The 27,276-nt window shown below is 40.6% G+C and overlaps 1 protein-coding gene across 1 annotated transcript; it reads left to right on the top strand.

Annotated features, from left to right (window-relative positions):
* Positions 1-9,697: 9,697 nt before the first annotated feature.
* LOC129849942 (NLR family CARD domain-containing protein 3-like) lies at positions 9,698-26,990 on the top strand (the record flags this gene model as incomplete). Its single annotated transcript, XM_055916620.1, is given in 5 exon segments — positions 9,698-9,814; positions 23,893-23,977; positions 24,109-24,337; positions 24,704-26,495; positions 26,783-26,990. Coding segments are annotated over 5 exon segments (2,413 nt in total), but the record flags the coding sequence as incomplete, so codon positions are not given.
* Between the last annotated feature and the right edge of the window lie 286 nt (positions 26,991-27,276).

Below are 27,276 nucleotides of genomic sequence, written 5' to 3'. Positions count from 1 at the left end.
CCCTTTATAGGAGGTTAGGAAGTGTCTGAGTATACAGTATATATAGAATATATATAGAACCCTTTATAGGAGGTTAGGAAGTGTCTGAGTATACAGTATATATAGAATATATATAGAACCTTTATAGGAGGTTAGGAAGTGTCTGAGTATACAGTATATATAGAATATATATAGAACCCTTTATAGGAGGTTAGGAAGTGTCTGAGTATACAGTATATATAGAATATATATAGAACCCTTTATAGGAGGTTAGGAAGTGTCTGAGTATACAGTATATATAGAATATATATAGAACCCTTTATAGGAGGTTAGGAAGTGTCTGAGTACACAGTATATATAGAATATATATAGAACCCTTTATAGGAGGTTAGGAAGTGTCTGAGTATACAGTATATATAGAATATATATAGAACCCTTTATAGGAGGTTACCCTGTCTGAGTATACAGTATATATAGAATATATATAGAACCCTTTATAGGAGGTTAGGAAGTGTCTGAGTATACAGTATATATAGAATATATATAGAACCATTTATAGGAGGTTAGGAAGTGTCTGAGTATACAGTATATATAGAATATATATAGAACCCTTTATAGGAGGTTAGGAAGTGTCTGAGTATACAGTATATATAGAATATATATAGAACCCTTTATAGGAGGTTAGGAAGTGTCTGAGTATACAGTATATATAGAATATATATAGAACCCTTTATAGGAGGTTAGGAAGTGTCTGAGTATACAGTATATATAGAATATATATAGAACCCTTTATAGGAGGTTAGGAAGTGTCTGAGTATACAGTATATATAGAATATATATAGAACCCTTTATAGGAGGTTAGGAAGTGTCTGAGTATACAGTATATATAGAATATATATAGAACCCTTTATAGGAGGTTAGGACGTGTCTGAGTATACAGTATATATAGAATATATATAGAACCCTTTATAGGAGGTTAGGAAGTGTCTGAGTTTACAGTATATATAGAATATATATAGAACCCTTTATAGGAGGTTAGGAAGTGACTGAGTATACAGTATATATAGAATATATATATAACCCTTTATAGGAGGTTAGGAAGTGTCTGAGTATACAGTATATATAGAATATATTGAACCCTTTATAGGAGGTTAGGAAGTGTCTAAGTATACAGTATATATATAATATATATAGAACCCTTTATAGGAGGTTAGGAAGTGTCTGAGTATACAGTATATATAGAATATATATAGAACCCTTTATAGGTCAGGAAGTGTCTGAGTATACAGTATATATAGAATATATATAGAACCCTTTATAGGAGGTCAGGAAGTGTCTGAGTATACAGTATATATAGAATATATATAGAACCCTTTATAGGAGGTTAGCCTGTCTGAGTATACAGTATATATAGAATATATATAGAACCCTTTATAGGAGGTTAGGAAGTGTCTGAGTATACAGTATATATAGAATATATATAGAACCCTTTATAGGAGGTTAGGAAGTGTCTGAGTATACAGTATATATAGAATATATATAGAACCCTTTATAGGAGGTTAGGAAGTGTCTGAGTATACAGTATATATAGAATATATATAGAACCCTTTATAGGGGGTTAGGAAGTTCTGAGTATACAGTATATATAGAATATATATAGAACCCTTTATAGGGGGTTAGGAAGTGTCTGAGTATACAGTATATATAGAATATATATAGAACCCTTTATAGGAGGTTAGGAAGTGTCTGAGTATACAGTATATATAGAATATATATAGAACCATTTATAGGAGGTTAGGAAGTGTCTGAGTATACAGTATATATAGAATATATATAGAACCCTTTATAGGGGGTTAGGAAGTGTCTGAGTATACAGTATATATAGAATATATAGAACCCTTTATAGGAGGTTAGCCTGTCTGAGTATACAGTATATATAGAATATATATAGAACCCTTTATAGGGTTCTTTGGTCAGAACTCTAGAGGTTCTTCTTCACTGAATTGATCTTCATTATATCCAAACACACGTGGGCCATCGTTTGAATGATGGCCCACGTCAACTCTGGATGACTTTTTTACAATACAATAAACTACATTACAATACAATACAATACAATACAATACAATACAATAAACTACATTACATTACATTACAATACAATACAATACATTACATTACAATACAATACAATACAATACAATACATTACAATACATTACAATACATTACAATACAATAAACTACATTACATTACATTACAATACAATACAATACAATACATTACATTACAATACAATACAATACAATACATTACAATACATTACAATACAATACAATACAATACATTACAATACTTTTATATACAACTTTGTCCATTAGTTACAGCAAACAACAAACATGTCTCTTCTGCAATTTTCTACTCTGAGATGCTTTGTGGATATGGGCCCAGATTTCAAAATACTGTTAAAAAAAACTTAGAATGTTTGTTTAACATAATCATTTTAAAAAACTTAGAATGTTTGTTTAACATAATCATAAAAAAATATGAATATTACTAATGTAACCCACTGTAAAGAGTTTATATTACGTTATAATATGTATATTTATATATATATTACTAATGTAACCCACTGTAAAGACTGGGTTTAGTTATTTTGTGCCACTGTTCTGGAACTTCCTGCGTTCTCGTACAGAACTGTCCGCGTCCACGTACTGTGTGGCGCCATGCGGTTACGCGTAGAGTTGCTGAGGTGATCTTGGGGAATAATTACAGAGTTCACAACAGTGTTGAGACACCGAAGTTCAGTGTTCAATTTGCTTTTTTCTTTACGGTCAGGGACAGTATGAGTGTAGCCAGGTCCTTTTCACTCTCTATCCTTGTTTCAATTTGTGGTTCACCGGATTCGTCATCATCCTCGAGACGAGGTACAGACAACAACCTGTTAGCTAGCCAAGCTAGTCGGTACAGCTAGGTAAGCTAGCTAGCTACTATACCAGCAGCATACTGGTTATCCTAGCAACCAAATCAAATCAAATGTATTTATAAAGCCCTTCTTAAATCAGCTGATGTCACAAAGTGCTGTACAGAAACCCAGCCTAAAACCCCAAACAGCAAGCAATGCAGATGTAGAAGCACGGTGGCTAGGAAAAACTCCCTAGAAAGGCCAAAACCTAGGAAGAAACCTAGAGAGGAACCAGGTTATAAGGGGTGGCCAGTCCTCTTCTGGCTGTGCCGGGTGGAGATTATAACAGAACATGGCCAAGATGTTCAAATATTCATAGATGACCAGCAGGGTCAAATAATAATAATCACAGTAGTTGTCGAGGGTGCAACAGGTCAGCACCTCAGGAGTAAATGTCAGTTGGCTTTTCATAGACGATCATAGACGAGTATCTCTACCACTCCTGCTGTCTCTAGAGAGTTGAAAAACGCTGGTCTGGGACAGGTAGCACGTCCGGTGAACAGGTCAGGGTTCCATAGCCGCAGGCAGAACAGTTGAAACTGGAGCAGCAGCATGGCCAGGTGGACTGGGGACAGCAAGGAGTCATCAGGCCAGGTAGTCCTGAGGCATGGTCCAAGGGCTCAGGTCCTCTGAGAGAGAGATATAAAGAAAGAATGAAAGAGAGAGAGAATTAGAGACAGCATACTTAAATTCACACAGGACACTGGATAAGATGAAATACTCCAGATATAACAGACTGACCCTAACCCCCCGACACATAAACTACTGCAGCAGAAATACTGGAGGATGAGACAGGAGGGGTCGGGAGACACTGTGGCCCCATCCGACGATACCCCCGGACAGGGCCAAACAGGCAGGATATAACCCCACACACTTTGCCAAACCACAGCCCCCACATCACTAGAGGGATATCATCAACCACCAACTTACCATCCTGAGACAAGGCCGAGTATAGCCCCCACATCACTAGAGGGATATCTTCAACCACCAACTTACCATCCTGAGACAAGGCCGAGTATAGCCCCCACACCACTAGAGGGATATCATCTTCCACCAACTTACCATCCTGAGACAAGGCCGAGTATAGCCCCCACACCACTAGAGAGATATCTTCAACCACCAACTTACCATCCTGAGACAAGGCCGAGCCCACAAAGATCTCCCGCCACGGCACAACCCAAGGGGGGTTATTGTTTAATTGGAGTTTATTTAGTGCTTTATCACTACATCACCGGCTGCCTGCGTTTATGGGGACCAATGGAGATACCCGGTTGTTTCTTCCACCTGTTACATCCTGTGGAGGGCTTCTCCCTCTCTCGTTGATGGATGCTGGCTACCTCTGTCCAGTTCTCCTCTCTTCACTCGATTCACGTTAACTTTAGTGTTTAAACCCTCTGTGTCCAAGGACCGAACTTTTGAATATTATTTTTGTGGCGCCTCAGTAGGCTGGACACATGACGTTTTCAACAATGTTTTTTTCTGATAACTAGTTCATTGCATCCGCCATGGAGCCCAGTTTCATAACATTACCTTATCTTATATTATGTCTCTAGTTATGAAGTAATCGTGAAAAAACAGACCTTATTTCAGGTCATTTTTCTCCCTGCCAGCTCCTATTAGTTGTATTGAGCACCGTGGCTCCAACTCACCTTCTGAACGTTCTATTCCCAGCTCATTGTTCTGCGTCACAATGGCAGCTTCGTTGTTGTTATCAATTAGACCTGTCGGCATGAACCTTGAACGCTGACCTCAGGTAACTTATTATACTGAGATGCAGTGTCTTAGACCGCTGCACCACTTGGGAGCCCATATTGGTTTTCAGAAATAAGTGTTCCACTTAACCAAAACGCATGTCCCTGTCCTGGTTTTCAAGATGTGGCCGAGAATGATTTCATTGTTGTGACGATTTGTTGTATCTTAATGGCTGCTGGGTAATTTGATTTGCATTGGAATCTTCATTCGTTGACATCGATTTGAGCGAATGCTGCGCAGGTTCACTGAGTTGCAAACCAAATGGACAGGTCTAGCTCATTGATTTGTAGATCTGACGCAGTTGCTACCTCAGATTATGAGCCTAGCAGGTGTTGCGAATGAGTTATGTAGTACCAACAGAAGGCCACAGGGCAAGAGAGCTATAAACACATACTATTTTTTAGCTATTTTAATATTTTGTTCATCAAAACATGTCTAAGCGCTGTCGAGTCTTTACGATCATTAAATTAACACTTTAGTTTTTATCAAAGATTCTCTGTAATTATTATTACGCGATTAAACTGATTAATCATGTAACTGTATTTAACTAGGAAGTCGGGGCACCAAGGAAAATATTCAGATTACAAAGTTATAATTTTCCTAATATAACTTTTCAGATATTTTCATATCTGATCAATTAGTCTTCTTAATTAATGAATTATTTACTTTACCTCACGTTAGTCTCATTCCAAACGTTGTAAATTGATTGTTTATCTGCACGAACCCAGTCTTCACTATGAGTCATCCATCAATTGTCTTAAAATCATTTATTTACTAACTAAGTAATTCACAGAAATGCATAAACAAACAGTTGATAGTTACAAGGAAATGATAACGGAGTTTCCCAAGTGGGATAAACCGGCATCGCGGCTTGGTGTACAAAAAGGAAGTGGGGGTCAACTGAGAAAAGACAACACACAGTTGATAGTAATAACAATTGAAATGCTAATCCTTTACACATGAAAGCTCACTCATTCGGGAGCAATTGCAATCAATATATATATTTACGCTCAGTGTGTCGTCTTGATCGCTGTTGAAAAGTTTTTTCTTTTGTAGAATTGTCCGTCTCTCTCTCTCTCTTGTGGTTAGAATGGATAGTTCAGAGTGACATTCATTCATGTCGTTATAGAATAGATGTTTCAGCGGTTGTCGGTCTTCGCGTTCAATGATACCGAATTCCTAGCTGCAGACTAGTAATTAATATCAAAGACTTGTTCTTATTCTGTCGGTATCGATAGTCTAAGAGTTTAACCACGTGGAATGGTTAAAAGATTCAGCAGTCTACTCAAACCTTGGCCCTCTCGTTATCGAGGTAAGCTGGTCTGCAACCTTTGTCCTCTCGTAATTGAGGGAAACATGGTCTGTTGAGAAATTCTCAAGGTGGGGTTTTATTCGGAATTGCAGAAAAGGGCCTGTCCCAGGATGCCCGACCCTAACTGGGCTCATGGGCGGTCCTCTGATTTAGTTAACCTCTACCGCTTCTCTCTCTCGGATCCGGGATCCTCCTCATTAAAAAAGCTGACTAGCATAGCCTAGCCTAACGCGACAGGGATATCATATAATTTCATTTTCATGAAATCACAAGTCCAATACAGCAAATGAAAGATAAACATCTTGTGAATCCAGCCATCATTTCTGATTTTTAAATGTTTTACAGCGAAAACACAATATGTATTTCTATTAGCTAACCACAATAGCAAAAGACTCAACCGCATATTTTCACAATTTTTCTACCGCATAGGTAGCTATCACAAAACCGACCAAATAGAGATATAATTAGTCACTAACCAAGAAACAACTTCATCAGATGACAGTCTTATAACATGTTATACAATAAATTTATGTTTTGTTTGAAAATTTGCATATTTGAGGTATAAATCATAGTTTTACATTGCAGCTACCATCAAAAATATCACCAAAGCAGCCAGAATAATTACAGAGATCAACGTGAAATACCTAAATACTCATCATAAAACATTTATGAAAAATACATGGTGTACAGCAAATGAAAGATAAACATCTTGTGATTCCAGCCAATATTTCCGATTTTTTAAGTGTTTTACAGCGAAAACACAATATAGCATTATATTAGCTTACCACAATAGCCAAACACACAAATGCATTTATTAGCAGCAAAAGGTAGCGATCGCAAAAACCAGCAAAAGATATAAAATGAATCACTAACCTTGAGCAACTTCATCAGATGACAGTCTTATAACATCAGGTTATACAATACACTTATGTTTTGTTCGAAAATGTGCATATTTAGAGCTGCAAACCGTGGTTATACATTGTGAATATGTAGCATCGATTCACCAAATTGTCCGGAGCTATTTTGGACAGATTTCACCTAATCTGACCAAAGAACTCATCATAAACTTTACTAAAAAATACATGTTGGACAGCAAATGAAAGATACACTAGTTCTTAATGCAACCGCCGTGTTAGATTTTAAAATTAACTTTACCATAACAAACAGCTTACGTTATAGCGAGACAGCGCCCGCAAAAAGGGCGGAAAATAGGACTCAACATTTTCCATAGAAACACGAAATAACATCATAAATTGTTCTTACTTTTGCTGAGCTTCCATCAGAATCTTGTACAAGGAGTCCTTGGTCAAGAATAAATCGTTGTTTGGTTTTAGAATGTCCTTTTCTCCTGTCGAATTAGCAACCTTAGCTAGCCATGTGGCGCGAACATGCCCATCTTCTCCTGACGCAAAGAAAGGAAAATTCCAAAAGTCGCAATAAACGTTGAATAAACTGATACAACTCGGTTGAAAAAAACTACTTTATGATGTTTTTATCACATGTATCAAATAAAATCAGAGCGGGAGATATCCACCGTGTATACCGAGCGCTTTTCAGAAGCCAATGTCGATGTACTTCGCGCGCCAGAGAAGACAAAGAAATTTCCAGACCTGCCACTCCAAGAGCTCTTGTTCGACCTCAGATCAAGCTAGACACCCCATTCCACCTTCCACTGCCTGTTGACATCTAGTGGAAGGCGTATGCGGTGCATGCATATCCATCAATATTAGGCAATTGAATAGGCAGGCCCTGGAACAGAGCATCGTTTTCAGATTTTTCACTTCCTGTCTGGAAGTTTGCTGCCAAATGAGTTCTGTTTTACTCACAGATATAATTCAAACAGTTTTAGAAACTTGAGAGTGTTTTCTATCCAATAGTAATAGTAATATGCATATTGTATGATCTAGAATAGAGTACGAGGCTGTTTAAATTGGGCACGATTTTTTCCCAAAGTGAAAACAGCGCCCCCTATTCACAAGAAGTTAAACTCAAAAGGGAATTGTATTTTTCTTCATTAAACAGTCCACAATCATATCACACCATTATTCAAACAGTATCATCCTCACTCATTCATCTTATACAACAATTATATGTAAACCTCATATCTGAGGCTATTATATAAACAGCGTTATGGAAATGTGGCCGCACCGTCTCCCATGAGCCCCACAAAATTGCACCAAACGGACCAGTTGGTAGCTGGATTCTTCACCGATCTTTTATACCTTCTCCGGAACATAAATGTTGTGAGGTGGAAGAAATGCCTTTGTTCTCTATGAAAGTTCACTCTCTCTATACTGTGGCCATGAGGAGATCATCTCCTCCAGGAATTTACGACCTCTCTGACCACAGCAGCCTAGTTGTAGGAGCAGAGAGAGGCAGGGAGAGGGGAATGGTACTCGCTGTACCCAAAGAGGGCAATGGCATGACAGCGCTGTGCTGTTTTTATTTAGTTATTAGTTATTTTATTATATTTATTATTTCAAGGCAGGACACTTGATCAACAAGCCGCATGTGTTTTATTTTTCAAATGTGGTTTGAACTGTGTGACCAAGTAACCTCTATGTGAAAGTCCAGCAACTGGAATGGGATAGGAGGGGCAGGTTTGAGATCTAAGGAAATAACAAGAAAAATACACTTTATTTCTTAGCTGCCTCACCAATGGCTGTATATGAATTAATAACTTTTAATTGCTAAATATTTATAAAAAATATACAGCCAAATAATCACTAGTCAGATGCTCTAACCTCAACCTTAGTACACATGCATTTTAACAATATTTTATTAATATCTCATATTGGGACTAAACAGCCTCGGAATAGAAAAGATGAGAGTGCATCTTCCAGCCCGACAATAAATGACATCATGCAACGGTTAGCGAATTTACCTCAACATGACCCTCATTTGCGCGAGAAGGCAGAGTAACGACACAAGCTTTATGGCGGTGGCTGAGTTGTCTGCTTGTGCGAGAAGGCAGAGTGACGACACAATCTTTTTGGCGGTGGCTGAGTTGTCTGCTTGTACGAGAAGGCAGAGTGACGACACAATCTTTTTGGCGGTGGCTGAGTTGTCTGCTTGTACGAGAAGGCAGAGTAACGACACAAGCTTTTTGGCGATGGCTGAGTTGTCTGCTTGTGTGAGAAGGCAGAGTGACGACACAAGCTTTTTGGCGGTGGCTGAGTTGTCTGCTTGTGCGAGAAGGCAGAGTGACGACACAAGCTTTTTGGCGATGGCTGAGTTGTCTGCTTGTGTGAGAAGGCAGAGTGACGACACAAGCTTTTTGGCGGTGGCTGAGTTGTCTGCTTGTGCGAGAAGGCAGAGCGGGTCGATGCTGGTTGATGAATTTGACAATGAATGTACTAGAGTAGAGGGAACTTTTCCTGTGAGGGGGAGTGGTGGTGTATCCAGGGAGAAAACTCAACTAAGCTACTGAAATGTCATTTGTGGTCTTATGCTGCCATCTATTGGAATTATTTAGCAAATACAGTACTACTGAATAATATGTAATTCCTTAGTAAAGTAGTAATTACTCAGAATTGCGAAATATAACATTTTCTAGTTCATTTTACCACTTACAACCATAAAATAACCATTTATAGCAAGAAACTGACAAACAATGAAACTGACAAAAACCAAAAACACCATACATTTAGTAGATGAGCGATGTAATGTTTGTCTCTGTTGTGTTGAAGCCCAATCAAGCAGGAGAGACCAGCCTCCCCTGTACCCAGCTGTGTGTCCATGAAGAGTGACTGGTCTATGAGTCAACCTATACACTTTAGAGAGGGAGACTTTTCTACTGAACAAAGGTAAGAAGAACTCATGGGTCATGGACAGTGAGTTAAACAACACTGTCTCTAGTCATTTCTCCTCTCCCATTTTACCATTTATTTTTGTTGTTTTCATAATCCATAGGCCAATGCTTTTTTCCATTTTCATAGTCCTAAAACAATATTAAACAAACGCAACATTCCCTCCGTGTGTGTGTGTGTGTGTGTGTGTGTGTGTGTGTGTGTGTGTGTGTGTGTGTGTGTGTCTGAACTTCCTGGATGAGGAGATGTAATCTCTATCCTGATTACATAGTCACTTTTACCCCTACCTACATGTGGATATTACCTCAATCACCTCAACTACCTGGTACCACTGCACATTGACTCAGTACTGGTACTCCTTATAGCCTCATTATTACCCCAACTACCTGGTACCCCTGCACATTGACTTAGTACTGGTACTCCTTATAGTCTCATTATTACCTCAACTACCTGGTACCCCTGCACATTGACTCAGTACTGGTACTCCTTATAGTCTCATTATTACCTCAACTACCTGGTACCCCTGCACATTGACTCAGTACTGGTACTCCTTATAGTCTCATTATTACCTCAACTACCTGGTACCCCTGCACATTGACTCAGTACTGGTACTCCTTATAGTCTCATTATTACCTCAACTACCTGGTACCCCTGCACATTGACTCAGTACTGGTACTCCTTATAGTCTCATTATTACCTCAACTAACTGGTACCCCTGCACATTGACTCAGTACTGGTACTCCTTATAGGCTCATTATTACCTCAACTACCTGGTACCCTGCACATTGACTCAGTACTTATACTCCTTATAGTCTCATTATTACCTCAACTACCTGGTACCCCTGCACATTGACTCAGTACTGGTACTCCTTATAGTCTCATTATTACCTCAACTACCTGGTACCCCTGCACATTGACTCAGTACTGGTACTCCTTATAGTCTCATTATTACCTCAACTACCTGGTACCCCTGCACATTGACTCAGTACTGGTACTCCTTATAGTCTCATTATTACCTCAACTACCTGGTACCCCTGCACATTGACTCAGTACTGGTACTCCTTATAGTCTCATTATTACCTCAACTACCTGGTACCCCTGCACGTTGACTCAGTACTGGTACTCCTTATAGTCTCATTATTACCTCAACTACCTGGTACCCCTGCATATTGACTCAGTACTGGTACTCCTTATAGTCTCATTGTTACCTCAACTACCTGGTACCCCTGCATATTGACTCAGTACTGGTACTCCTTATAGTCTCATTATTACCTCAACTACCTGGTACCCTGCACATTGACTCAGTTCTGGTACTCCTTATAGTCTCATTATTACCTCAACTACCTGGTACCCCTGCACATTGACTCAGTACTGGTACTCCTTATAGTCTCATTATTACCTCAACTACCTGGTACCCCTGCACATTGACTCAGTACTGGTAGTCCTTATAGTCTCATTATTACCTCAACTACCTGGTACCCCTGCACATTGACTCAGTACTGGTTCTCCTTATAGTCTCATTATTACCTCAACTACCTGGTACCCCTGCACATTGTCTCAGTACTGGTTCTCCTTATAGTCTCATTATTACCTCAACTACCTGGTACCCCTGCACATTGACTCAGTACTGGTTCTCCTTATAGTCTCATTATTACCTCAACTACCTGGTACCCCTGCATATTGACTCAGTACTGGTACTCCTTATAGTCTCATTGTTACCTCAACTACCTGGTACCCCTGCACATTGACTCAGTACTGGTACTCCTTATAGTCTCATTATTACCTCAACTACCTGGTACCCTGCACATGGACTCAGTTCTGGTACTCCTTATAGTCTCATTATTACCTCAACTACCTGGTACCCCTGCACATTGACTCAGTACTGGTACTCCTTATAGTCTCATTATTACCTCAACTACCTGGTACCCCTGCACATTGACTCAGTACTGGTACTCCTTATAGTCTCATTATTACCTCAACTACCTGGTACCCCTGCACATTGACTCAGTACTGGTACTCCTTATAGTCTCATTATTACCTCAACTACCTGGTACCCCTGCACATTGACTCAGTACTGGTACTCCTTATAGTCTCATTATTACCTCAACTACCTGGTACCCCTGCACATTGACTCAGTACTTATACTCCTTATAGTCTCATTATTACCTCAACTACCTGGTACCCCTGCACATTGACTCAGTACTGGTACTCCTTATAGTCTCATTATTACCTCAACTACCTGGTACCACTGCACATTGACTCAGTACTGGTTCTCCTTATAGTCTCATTATTACCTCAACTACCTGGTACCCCTGCACATTGACTCAGTACTGGTACTCCGTATAGCCTCATTATTACCTCAACTACCTGGTACCCCTGCACATTGACTCAGTACTGGTACTCCTTATAGTCTCATTATTACCTCAACTACCTGGTACCCCTGCACATTGACTCAGTACTGGTACTCCTTATAGTCTCATTATTACCTCAACTACCTGGTACCCCTGCACATTGACTCAGTTCTGGTACTCCTTATAGTCTCATTATTACCTCAACTACCTGGTACCCCTGCACATTGACTCAGTTCTGGTACTCCTTATAGTCTCATTATTACCTCAACTACCTGGTACCCCTGCACATTGACTCAGTACTGGTACTCCTTATAGTCTCATTATTACCTCAACTACCTGGTACCCCTGCACGTTGACTCAGTACTGGTACTCCTTATAGTCTCATTATTACCTCAACTACCTGGTACCCCTGCATATTGACTCAGTACTGGTACTCCTTATAGTCTCATTGTTACCTCAACTACCTGGTACCCCTGCATATTGACTCAGTTCTGGTACTCCTTATAGTCTCATTATTACCTCAACTACCTGGTACCCTGCACATTGACTCAGTTCTGGTACTCCTTATAGTCTCATTATTACCTCAACTACCTGGTACCCCTGCACATTGACTCAGTACTGGTACTCCTTATAGTCTCATTATTACCTCAACTACCTGGTACCCCTGCACATTGACTCAGTACTGGTACTCCTTATAGTCTCATTATTACCTCAACTACCTGGTACCCCTGCACATTGACTCAGTACTGGTACTCCTTATAGTCTCATTATTACCTCAACTAACTGGTACCCCTGCACATTGACTCAGTACTGGTACTCCTTATAGGCTCATTATTACCTCAACTACCTGGTACCCTGCACATTGACTCAGTACTTATACTCCTTATAGTCTCATTATTACCTCAACTACCTGGTACCCCTGCACATTGACTCAGTACTGGTACTCCTTATAGTCTCATTATTACCTCAACTACCTGGTACCCCTGCACATTGACTCAGTACTGGTACTCCGTATAGCCTCATTATTACCTCAACTACCTGGTACCCCTGCACATTGACTCAGTACTGGTACTCCTTATAGTCTCATTATTACCTCAACTACCTGGTACCCCTGCACATTGACTCAGTACTGGTACTCCTTATAGTCTCATTATTACCTCAACTACCTGGTACCCCTGCACATTGACTCAGTACTGGTACTCCTTATAGTCTCATTATTACCTCAACTACCTGGTACCCCTGCACGTTGACTCAGTACTGGTACTCCTTATAGTCTCATTATTACCTCAACTACCTGGTACCCCTGCATATTGACTCAGTACTGGTACTCCTTATAGTCTCATTGTTACCTCAACTACCTGGTACCCCTGCATATTGACTCAGTACTGGTACTCCTTATAGTCTCATTATTACCTCAACTACCTGGTACCCTGCACATTGACTCAGTTCTGGTACTCCTTATAGTCTCATTATTACCTCAACTACCTGGTACCCCTGCACATTGACTCAGTACTGGTACTCCTTATAGTCTCATTATTACCTCAACTACCTGGTACCCCTGCACATTGACTCAGTACTGGTAGTCCTTATAGTCTCATTATTACCTCAACTACCTGGTACCCCTGCACATTGACTCAGTACTGGTTCTCCTTATAGTCTCATTATTACCTCAACTACCTGGTACCCCTGCACATTGTCTCAGTACTGGTTCTCCTTATAGTCTCATTATTACCTCAACTACCTGGTACCCCTGCACATTGACTCAGTACTGGTTCTCCTTATAGTCTCATTATTACCTCAACTACCTGGTACCCCTGCATATTGACTCAGTACTGGTACTCCTTATAGTCTCATTGTTACCTCAACTACCTGGTACCCCTGCACATTGACTCAGTACTGGTACTCCTTATAGTCTCATTATTACCTCAACTACCTGGTACCCTGCACATGGACTCAGTTCTGGTACTCCTTATAGTCTCATTATTACCTCAACTACCTGGTACCCCTGCACATTGACTCAGTACTGGTACTCCTTATAGTCTCATTATTACCTCAACTACCTGGTACCCCTGCACATTGACTCAGTACTGGTACTCCTTATAGTCTCATTATTACCTCAACTACCTGGTACCCCTGCACATTGACTCAGTACTGGTACTCCTTATAGTCTCATTATTACCTCAACTACCTGGTACCCCTGCACATTGACTCAGTACTGGTACTCCTTATAGTCTCATTATTACCTCAACTACCTGGTACCCCTGCACATTGACTCAGTACTGGTACTCCTTATAGTCTCATTATTACCTCAACTACCTGGTACCCTGCACACTGACTCAGTACTGGTAGTCCTTATAGTCTCATTATTACCTCAACTACCTGGTACCCCTGCACATTGTCTCAGTACTGGTACTCCTTATAGTCTCATTATTACCTCAACTACCTGGTACCCCTGCACATTGACTCAGTACTGGTTCTCCTTATAGTCTCATTATTACCTCAACTACCTGGTACTCCTGCACATTGACTCAGTACTGGTACTCCTTATAGCCTCATTATTACCTCAACTACCTGGTACCCCTGCACATTGACTCAGTACTGGTACTCCTTATAGTCTCATTGTTACCTCAACTACCTGGTACCCCTGCACATTGACTCAGTACTGGTACTCCTTATAGTCTCATTATTACCTCAACTACCTGGTACCCTGCACATTGACTCAGTACTGGTACTCCTTATAGTCTCATTATTACCTCAACTACCTGGTACCCCTGCACATTGACTCAGTACTGGTACTCCTTATAGTCTCATTATTACCTCAACTACCTGGTACCCTGCACATTGACTCAGTACTGGTACTCCTTATAGTCTCATTATTACCTCAACTACCTGGTACCCTGCACATTGACTCAGTACTGGTACTCCTTATAGTCTCATTATTACCTCAACTACCTGGTACCCCTGCACATTGACTCAGTACTGGTACTCCTTATAGTCTCATTATTACCTCAACTACCTGGTACCCCTGCACATTGACTCAGTACTTATACTCCTTATAGTCTCATTATTACCTCAACTACCTGGTACCCCTGCACATTGACTCAGTACTGGTACTCCTTATAGTCTCATTATTACCTCAACTACCTGGTACCCCTGCACATTGACTCAGTACTGGTTCTCCTTATAGTCTCATTATTACCTCAACTACCTGGTACCCCTGCACATTGACTCAGTACTGGTACTCCGTATAGACTCATTATTACCTCAACTACCTGGTACCCCTGCACATTGACTCAGTACTGGTACTCCTTATAGTCTCATTATTACCTCAACTACCTGGTACCCCTGCACATTGACTCAGTACTGGTACTCCTTATAGTCTCATTATTACCTCAACTACCTGGTACCCTGCACATTGACTCAGTTCTGGTACTCCTTATAGTCTCATTATTACCTCAACTACCTGGTACCCCTGCACATTGACTCAGTACTGGTACTCCTTATAGTCTCATTATTACCTCAACTACCTGGTACCCCTGCACATTGACTCAGTACTGGTTCTCCTTATAGTCTCATTATTACCTCAACTACCTGGTACCCCTGCACATTGACTCAGTACTGGTTCTCCTTATAGTCTCATTATTACCTCAACTACCTGGTACCCCTGCACATTGACTCAGTACTGGTTCTCCTTATAGTCTCATTATTACCTCAACTACCTGGTACCCCTGCACATTGACTCAGTACTGGTACTCCTTAAGGTCTCATTATTACCTCAACTACCTGGTACCCTGCACATTGACTCAGTACTGGTACTCCTTATAGTCTCATTATTACCTCAACTACCTGGTACCCCTGCACATTGACTCAGTACTGGTACTCCTTATAGTCTCATTATTACCTCAACTACCTGGTACCCTGCACATTGACTCAGTACTGGTACTCCTTATAGTCTCATTATTACCTCAACTACCTGGTACCCCTGCACATTGACTCAGTACTGGTACTCCTTATAGTCTCATTATTACCTCAACTACCTGGTACCCTGCACATTGACTCAGTACTGGTACTCCTTATAGTCTCATTATTACCTCAACTACCTGGTACCCTGCACATTGACTCAGTACTGGTACTCCTTATAGTCTCATTATTACCTCAACTACCTGGTACCCCTGCACATTGACTCAGTACTGGTACTCCTTATAGTCTCATTATTACCTCAACTACCTGGTACCCCTGCACATTGACTCAGTACTGGTACTCCTTATAGTCTCATTATTACCTCAACTACCTGGTACCCCTGCACATTGACTCTGTACTAGTACTCCTTATAGTCTCATTATTACCTCAACTACCTGGTACCCCTGCACATTGTCTCAGTACTGGTACTCCTTATAGGCTCATTATTACCTCAACTACCTGGTACCCCTGCACATTGACTCAGTACTGGTACTCCTTATAGTCTCATTATTACCTCAACTACCTGGTACCCCTGCACATTGTCTCAGTACTGGTTATCCTTATAGTCTCATTATTACCTCAACTACCTGGTACCCCTGCACATTGACTCAGTACTGGTACTCCTTATAGTCTCATTATTACCTCAACTACCTGGTACCCCTGCACATTGACTCAGTACTGGTTCTCCTTATAGTCTCATTATTACCTCAACTACCTGGTACCCCTGCACATTGACTCGGTACTGGTTCTCCTTATAGTCTCATTATTACCTCAACTACCTGGTACCCCTGCACATTGACTCAGTACTGATTCTCCTTATAGTCTCATTATTACCTCAACTACCTGGTACCCCTGCACATTGTCTCAGTACTGGTTCTCCTTATAGGCTCATTATTACCTCAACTACCTGGTACCCCTGCACATTGACTCAGTACTGGTACTCCTTATAGTCTCATTATTACCTCAACTACCTGGTACCCTGCACATTGACTCAGTACTGGTACTCCTTATAGTCTCATTATTACCTCAACTACCTGGTACCCCTGCACATTGACTCAGTACTGGTTCTCCTTATAGTCTCATTATTACCTCAACTACCTGGTACCCCTGCACATTGACTCAGTACTGGTACTCCTTAAGGTCTCATTATTACCTCAACTACCTGGTACCCTGCACATTGACTCAGTACTGGTACTCCTTATAGTCTCATTATTACCTCAACTACCTGGTACCCCTGCACATTGACTCAGTACTGGTTCTCCTTATAGTCTCATTATTACCTCAACTACCTGGTACTCCTGCACATTGACTCAGTACTGGTACTCCTTATAGCCTCATTATTACCTCAACTACCTGGTACCCCTGCACATTGACTCAGTACTGGTACTCCTTATAGTCTCATTGTTACCTCAACTACCTGGTACCCCTGCACATTGACTCAGTACTGGTACTCCTTATAGTCTCATTATTACCTCAACTACCTGGTACCCTGCACATTGACTCAGTACTGGTACTCCTTATAGTCTCATTATTACCTCAACTACCTGGTACCCCTGCACATTGACTCAGTACTGGTACTCCTTATAGTCTCATTATTACCTCAACTACCTGGTACTCCTGCACATTGACTCAGTACTGGTACTCCTTATAGCCTCATTATTACCTCAACTACCTGGTACCCCTGCACATTGACTCAGTACTGGTACTCCTTATAGTCTCATTGTTACCTCAACTACCTGGTACCCCTGCACATTGACTCAGTACTGGTACTCCTTATAGTCTCATTATTACCTCAACTACCTGGTACCCTGCACATTGACTCAGTACTGGTACTCCTTATAGTCTCATTATTACCTCAACTACCTGGTACCCCTGCACATTGACTCAGTACTGGTTCTCCTTATAGCCTCATTATTACCTCAACTACCTGGTACCCCTGCATATTGACTCAGTACTGGTACTCCTTATAGTCTCATTATTACCTCAACTACCTGGTACCCTGCACATTGACTCAGTACTGGTACTCCTTATAGTCTCATTGTTACCTCAACTACCTGGTAACCCTGCACATTGACTCAGTACTGGTACTCCTTATAGTCTCATTATTACCTCAACTACCTGGTACCCCTGCACATTGACTCAGTACTGGTTCTCCTTATAGCCTCATTATTGTTATTTTATTGTGATACTATTTCCTTTTTTTTTTTACAAGGTACAAGGACAAGGTAGCACGTCCGGTGAACAGGTCAGGGTTCCACAACAGAAACTGGATCAGCAGCACGAGACGGTATCACGTCCGGTGTATCATGTATCAATACTGATAGGATGGAAAGAAAGGGAGGGCTGCTCTCAGATCAGTTTTCTCCATTCAAATCTTTCCTTAATTAGAAACATCGTTTGACTTGTTTTGACGAACTTTACCGGTACTATTAGGATGTATTGGTCTGCATGTTTTGATGAACTTTACCGGTACTATTAGGATGTATTGGTCTGCATGTTTCGACAAACTTTACCGGTACTATTAGGATGTATTGGTCTGCATGTTTTGATGAACTTTACCGGTACTATTAGGATGTATTGGTCTGCATGTTTCGACAAACTTTACCGGTACTATTAGGATGTATTGGTCTGCATGTTTCGACGAACTTTACCGGTACTATTAGGATATATTGGTCTGCATGTTTTGACGAACTTTACCGGTACTATTAGGATGTATTGGTCTGCATGTTTTGACGAACTTTACCGGTACTGTTAGGATGTATTGGTCTGCATGTTTGGACGAACTTTACTGGTACTATTAGGATGTATTGGTCTGCATGTTTGGACGAACTTTACCGGTACTATTAGGATGTATTGGTCTGCATGTTTGGACAAACTTTACCGGTACTATTAGGATGTATTGGTCTGCATGTTTTGACAAACTTTACCGGTACTATTAGGATGTATTGGTCTGCATGTTTTGACGAACTTTACCGGTACTATTAGGATGTATTGGTCTGCATGTTTTGACGAACTTTACCGGTACTATTAGGATGTATTGGTCTGCATGTTTTGACGAACTTTACCGGTACTATTAGGATGTATTGGTCTGCATGTTTTGACGAACTTTACCGGTACTATTAGGATGTATTGGTCTGCATGTTTTGACGAACTTTACCGGTACTATTAGGATGTATTGGTCTGCATGTTTTGACGAACTTTACCGGTACTATTAGGATGTATTGGTCTGCATGTTTTGAATGCCATTGAGCCAGTGGATTACTGAACAGAACGCGCCAACAAAACAGAGTTTTGGGGATTTAAAGAAGAACTTTATCGAACAAAACGACCATTTATTGTATTCCTGGCACCCCTTGAATTGCCAACAGAGGAAGATCTTCAAAGGTAAGTCATTTATTTTATCACTATTTTTGAGTTTTATGACACTTGTGCAGGTTATGAATTTATGCTAATGCAGAAAGTTGGTGAGGCGCTGTCCTCAGACGATCAAATGCTATGCTTTCGCCGTAAAGCCTATTGTAAATCGCACAAAGCGGTTCGATTACCAAGATTCTAAGCTAAAGAATCATGTATGACACTTGTATTTTCATGAATGTTTAATATTAAGAATTTTGTGTTTTGAATTTGGCGCTCTGCAATTTCACCGGATGTTGTCGAGGTGGGTTGCTCGCGTCCCACCTAGCCTTAAGAAGTTATTAACTTCATAAGGCTAGGGGGCAGTATCCTGAATTTTCAGGCTTGTTTTTTGAAAAACCATTTAAAAAATAAGAAGTTTTAGGAACATTTTCACTGTCACTAGAGGTTTACGCGCATGACCTTGTGCGCACTCTCCGTTCTTTTTCAATTCTATTGAATACGCTGTTGTCCGGTTGAAATATTATCGATTATATAGGCATTTGACAAAGGATTAACATTATAATTATTTCACAATACTGATGACGGATCAGCACCTAGAGGAATATTACCACCTTTGGCTGCAAATATTGAGGCGCCTTATTCTAATGCTTACCCAATAAAAATGCACTAAATCACGTTAGGCTACACATCATAAAATATATTGAGACAAATTACAGACAGTAGCCTACAAGTAGCAAAACATAACTCAATTGATTGATTGAACATAAAACGTGGCTCACATCAACACCATTATCCCAGAAACGCAAGATCCACTCCAATTTCCACACCGCCCTAACAGATCCACAGATGATGCAATCTCTATTGCACTCCACACTGCCCTTTCCCACCTGGACAAAAGGAACACCTATGTGAGAATGCTATTCACTGACTACAGATCAGCGTTCAACACCATAGTGCACCATAGAGCATCCTGACTGGTTGCATCACTGCCTGGTATGGCAGCAGCTCGGCCTCCGACCGCAAGGCACTACAGCGGGTAATGTGTACAGTCCAGTACATCACTGGGGCCAAGCTTCCTGCCATCCAGGACCTCTATACCAGGCGGTGTCAGAGGAAGGCCCTAAAAATTGTCGAAGACTCCAGCCACCCTAGTCATAGACTGTTCTCTCTGCTATTGCACGGCAAGCGGTACCGGAGTGCCAAGTCTAGGTCCAAAAGGCTTCTAAACAGCTTCTACCCCCAAGCCATAAGACTCTAATCAAATGGCTACCCAGACTATTTGCATTGCCCCCCCCCCCCCCCCCATTTTACACCACTGCTACTCTCTGTTGTTATCATCTAATCACTTTAATAACTGTACCTACATGTACATATTACCTCAACTAACCGGTGCCCCCACACATTGACTCTGTACCGGTACCCGCCTGTATATAGTCTCCACATTGACTCTGTACCGGTACCCGCCTGTATATAGTCTCCACATTGACTCTGTACCGGTACCCCCTGTATATAGCCTCCACACTGACTCTGTACCGGTACCCACCTGTATATAGTCTCATTATTGTTATTTTACTGCTGTTCTTTAATTATTTGTTCCTTTTATTTCTTATTCTTAATTGTATTTTTTATTTACCTGCATTGTTTTAGGGGCTCGTAAGTAAGCATTTCACTGTAAGGTCTACACCTGTTGTATTCGGCGCATGTGACTAATACAACTAGATTTTATTTGATTGAATTATTGCCAGATATAACGGAATGCATATTTTTTTTGACCAATTCTGATGGCATCAAGTCCCTTGCCAATAATGTTGCCTACAACGTTGCATACAATGTTCATATTCATCGAACACATATTACGCCCTAGATGCCTTCAATTGCCCAATTTATAGCCATGCCCAATTTAGGATTATTTTTTAACAATGTGATGTTGCGCTCCAAAGGGAGAACTTGAAATAACATGATGTAGATAATTAAATAATCAAAAGAAAAACGTGTTTATTATACACTCTTAGAAAAGAAGGTTCCTTATAGAACCAAAAAGGCTTCTATCACTTCCTTAATATATGGAACCACTAAAAGTTATATATATTTTTGGTTCAGTGAAGAAGATTCTCTAGAGTTCTGATCAACAAAAGGTGAATGTTTTGAGGATGTAAACCTAGCAGCTTTCCAGTGGTCAGATCAATTCCTTCCGTTTTTTCCAGCGCCCGGCCCAGGATTTGAACCTGCCACCTTTCGGCCACAGCTCCAACTCCTTAGCCACTGGGCGAAAACCTGAGTTAAAACCTGAGAAAACCTGAGTAAATCAGAAATAAGCATGAGTTAATTTGCCAAAATGAAGACAAAATGCTATGCAGACATACATGGTATCGCTTGTTATACATAATTATTATACATAAATCATTGCCAAAAGCACAACACACACTGTTGCATGTAGGTCTATATTATTTATAGATTGATCATATAGAAATATAAAACATTATTTTTAACTACTACAAAGCAATTACATGTGGCGCAGGAACCACTGACTCACTGCATTATTCTATAGTATTATCAAGACACCTGCTGTGAACTCTTAACTACTTAGGACAGCTCACGAGGTGTCCTAAATATCTGCCGACTAGGTGGGACTAGAGACTTCATGTATAGCTTTAATTTATACCCATAAGTCTTTATTCTCAGCACTTATACGACCAATTTTCTACTCTGAGACACTTTGGCGATATGGGTCCAGATCTCAAAACATTGTTATAAAAAACTTTGAATGTTTGTTTAAAATAATAATAAAAAATGAATATTACTAATGTAACCCGCTGTAAAGACTGGGTTTAGTTGATTGTGTTGCACTGCTCATGTCCGCGTTCTGGAACTGTCCGCGTCCCCGTACAGATCTGTCCGCGTCCACGTACGGTGTGGCGCCAAGCATATTGTCCGGTTACGCGCAGAGTTGTCTGAGGTGATCTTGGGGAATAACGACGGAGTTCACTACAGTGTTGAGACACCGAAGTTCAGTGGTCAATTTGCTTTTTTTCTTTACGGTCAGGGACAGTATGAGTGTAGCCAGATCCTTTTCACTCTCTATCCTTGTTTCATTTTGTGGTTCACCGGATTCGTCATTTTCATCGAGACAAGGTACAGAACGACCAGCTAGCTAGCCAAGCTAGTCGGTACAGCTCGGTAAGCTAGCTAGCTACTATACCAGCAGCATCCTAGTTAACTTAGCTAACAATACATAATTCTCTCGTTGACGGATGCTGGCTACCTCTGTCCGGTTCTCCTCTCTTCACTAGATGGACGGTAACTTTAGTGTTTAACCCCTCTGTGTCCAAGGACCAATCTTTTGAATATTATTTTCAGGGCGCCTCAATAGCAGGTATTGAACACCGGTTAAATAATCACTAGTCAGAGCCTCAACCTCAGTATACATTCATTATAAAAATCATCTTAATATCTGATATTGCGAGTAAACAACCTCGGAATAGAAAAGACAAGAGTGCGTCTTCCAGCCCACCAATAAATTACATAATTCAACCCTCCCGGTTAGTAAATTTACCTTAACATGCCCCCGGAGAAGGCAGAGTAACGACACCAGCCTTTTAGCAGGGCTGACTACAACGCTCGCGTCGCTAAATTAATTTCGTTATTAGAAATGACACTGCTTGCGCACGCCAACGAGCGTCTAGAAGTCAGTTCTATTTGTGACGCAGTTCGCGCTGCATCTCCTCATTGGTTTATAGAAGCAGGTACCCACGTGCCATCTCCTCATTGGTTTATAGAAGCAGGTACCCACGTGCCATCTCCTCATTGGTTTATAGAAGCAGGTACCCACGTGCCATCTCCTCATTGGTTTATAGAAGCAGGTACCCACGTGCCATCTCCTCATTTAGCAAAAAAATATAAACATAACTTCTTTAATAAACAATAAAAGCTAATTTACGAACATTTCTGAAAATGGATATAAAGCTTTTAGGAATGAAACTGTTCTTATGTTTCCCCATCAGAGCTCAGAGTAGATGAGAGATGTAATGTTTGTCTCTGTTGTGTTGAAGTCCAATCAAGCAGGAGAGACCAGCCTCCCCTGTACCCAGCTGTGTGTCCATGAAGAGTGACTGGTCTATGAGACATCCTCTAAAGTTTAGAGAGGAAGACTTTTCTACTGAACAAAGGTAAGAAGAACTCATGGGTCATGGACAGTGAGTTAAACAACACTGTCTCTAGTCATTTCTCCTCTCCCATTTTCCCATTTATTTTTGTTGTTTTCATAATCCATAGGCTAATCATTTTGTCCATTTTCATAGTCCTAAAACAAGATTAAACAAACACAACATTCCCTCTGTGTGTGTGTGTGTGTGTGTGTGTGTGTGTACTCCCTGGATGAGGAGATGTAATCTCATGTTTTGTCCACAGAAACCAACAGGAGAGATCAGAGTCAGAGATTCTCAGTGGTCAGTCTTCCCAGAGTCATCAAACAGACCTGGCCTCCATATTCAGTGTATGTGGTCCTGTTATGTACATTTGTTTTTGTTTACCTCAAGTAAAGTTGATCTGTCAATCATTCATTAATGTGTTAATGAGAAAGCATTAATATCGCTAATTTTAACTTATTTACTTTATTTATTTCAGATGCTTGAAAAGAATATTGTGACATTTGTAAAGAACGAGCTGAAGATGTTCAAGAGGATTCTTAGTCCAGAACTCCCAGAAGGCTTTGAGAGTCAGAATCAGGATAAGGAAGTGGTGGATGCTGAAGATGAGAAGCAGGAGAGCAGTGCCAGAGAGGGGGCTCTGAAGATCACACTGCACGTCCTGAGGAAAATGAACCAGACGGAGCTTGCTGACACACTGGAGAAATGTAAGATCTGTCTGCCTCATGTTGAATGGTGTTTTATAACATTTAAAAGCTGTAGCTAAAGTACAGCTAAAGTAGCTGTGTAACTCAATGATATTGTAGCAACACATACAGAGAGAATAATATTTAAATAAATAAAAAATAATAATAAAATAATACATTTAGAGAGAGAGAGAACATTAATAATACCATCAATAATATCAATAATAATATAATCAGTCACACCAGTCTGTAATGCATTATGAAAATATTTACACATTTACATTAAGAGAATAAATTATTATAATGTAAAACTTTTTAAAAGTCCTACAATACTGTAGGCATTAAAACAGACGTAATATTAATATCCTCTGTTATTTCTTCATTCAGATGAGCTTGCTGTGATTTGCCAACGTGAACTCAAATATAATCTAAAGAAGAAGTTTCAATGTGTTTTTGAGGGGATCGCTAAACAAGGAAACCCAACACTTCTCAATAAGATCTACACAGAGCTCTACATCACAGAGGGTGGAACAGGAGAGGTCAATAATGAACATGAGCTGAGACAGATTGAGACAACAACCAGGAAACAAGCAAGACCAGAGACTGCAATCAAATGTAACGACATCTTCAAACCCTTAACTAGACAATACAAACTTATCAGAACTGTGCTGACAAAGGGAGTCGCTGGCATTGGAAAAACAGTCTCTGTGCAGAAGTTCATTCTGGACTGGGCTGAAGGAAAAGCAAATCAGGATGTCCAATTTGTATTTTCATTCCCTTTCCGGGAGCTGAATTTGATGAAAGAGGACAATCACACTTTCATTGAACTTCTCAATCACTTCTCAATGGAAACCAAACAATCAGGAATCTCCATCTACAACAAGTACAAAGTTCTGTTCATCTTTGATGGTCTGGATGAGTGCCGACTGCCCCTAGACTTCCAGAAGAACAAGATCTGTTGTGACGTGACAGAGTCAACCTCAGTGGATGTTCTGCTGACAAATCTCATCAAGGGAAATCTGCTTCCCTCTGCTCTCCTCTGGATAACTACCCGACCTGCAGCAGCCAATAAGATCCCTTCAGGGTGTGTTGACCAGGTGACAGAGGTACGAGGGTTCAATGACCCACAGAAGGAGGAGTACTTCAGGAAGAGATTCAGTGATGAGGACCTGGCCAGCAGAATCATCTCACACATAAAGACATCAAGGAGCCTCCACATCATGTGCCACATTCCAGTCTTCTGTTGGATTTCTGCAACAGTCCTTGAACACATGCTGAAACATAAGAGAGAAGAGATGCCCAAGACTCTGACTGAGATGTACACACACCTTGTGGTGTTTCATACCAAACAGAAGAATGAAAAGTATCTTGGGAAAGAAGAGACAGGTCCACACTGGAATAAAGAGAGCATTCTGTCACTGGGAAAACTGGCTTTTCAGCAGCTTGTGAAAGGCAATCTGATTTTCTATGAAGAAGACCTGAAAGAGGCTGGCATTGATGTCAATGAAGCCTCAGTGTACTCAGGATTGTGCACACAGCTCTTTAAAGAGGAATGTGGGCTGTACCAGGACAAGGTGTACTGCTTTGTTCATCTGAGCATTCAGGAGTTTCTGGCTGCTGTATATGTGTTCCTCTCATTCATCAACAACAATGAGAATCTAATGGCCAAACCGCAATCAACGTCCAGGAACCTTTCTGCGCTGTTCAGAGAGAAGCCTAAAGTTACTGTCTACAAGAATGCTGTGGATAAAGCCTTACAAAGTGAGACGGGAAACCTGGACCTTTTCCTCCGCTTCCTTCTGGGCCTCTCACTTGAGTCCAATCAGAAGTACTTACGAGGTCTACTGACAAAGACAAGAAGCAGCTCACAGAGCCATGAAGAAACAGTCAAGTACATCAAGGAGAAGATCAGGGAGAATCCCTCTCCAGAGAGGAGCATCAATCTGTTCCACTGTCTGAATGAACTGAATGACCATTCTCTAGTGGAGGAGATCCAAAGCTTCCTGAGCTCAGGAAGTCTCTCAAAACCCAACCTGTCACCTGCACAGTGGTCAGCTCTGGTCTTTGTGTTGCTGACTTCAGAAAAGGAGCTGGATGTGTTTGACCTGAAGAAATACTCCAGATCAGAGGAAGGTCTTCTGAGGCTGCTGCCAGTGGTCAAAGCCTCCAGAGCTGTTATGTGAGTAAATAAAAATGACATATAAGAACTAATCATCAGGAAGAAATATTCATTTTAGAGAAAAATATGTTTTATAATATGTAAATAATATTATATTGAATAACATATTCAATAAATTCATTGATGTTTACATTAGTATAACATTATGACCATACAATTCTAGAAGACAGAAGATGAATCTATATGTTGTTTGAGAGAATAAACCAAATGCATCTGCCATTGTCCTTCTACACTACTGGTGTTAAATCAACAGTGTGTTTGTGAAGTCATGATGATCTCTTTGTCAGGCTGTCAGGCTGTGGAGTCACAGAGGAAGGCTGTGCTTCTCTGGTCTCAGCTCTGGAGTCAAACCCCTCACACCTGAGAGAGCTGGATCTGAGTAACAATGACCTGAAGGATTCAGGAGTGAAGCTGCTCTCTGCTGGACTGGGGAATCCCCACTGTAAACTGGAGACTCTGAGGTCAGTATTCCTGTAGTTGGTCAACAAGTGATAACTGTTCACCAGATCCACATGTGTTTACCAGACACACATGGTCCACACCATATGTGTTTGGACAGTGAAGCTTACCGTTTTAAATGTGGTGCTATGCTCCAGCATTTAGGATTTGAGATATAATGTTTAATATTAGGCGACAGTACAGAATGTTACCTTTTATTTAAAGGTATTCATACATATATATTTTACCATTTAGAAATGAAAGCACTTTATGTACGTAGTTCTCCCATTTGAAAAAGTCATAATTATTTGGACGAATTCACTTATATTGTATTAAAGTAGTC

This window comes from Salvelinus fontinalis, unplaced genomic scaffold (assembly GCF_029448725.1).
Source record: "Salvelinus fontinalis isolate EN_2023a unplaced genomic scaffold, ASM2944872v1 scaffold_1768, whole genome shotgun sequence".
Lineage (NCBI taxonomy): Eukaryota > Metazoa > Chordata > Actinopteri > Salmoniformes > Salmonidae > Salvelinus > Salvelinus fontinalis.
The sequence above is the reverse complement of the archived record's forward strand: the minus strand, read 5'-3'. Positions and strand labels throughout refer to the sequence as shown.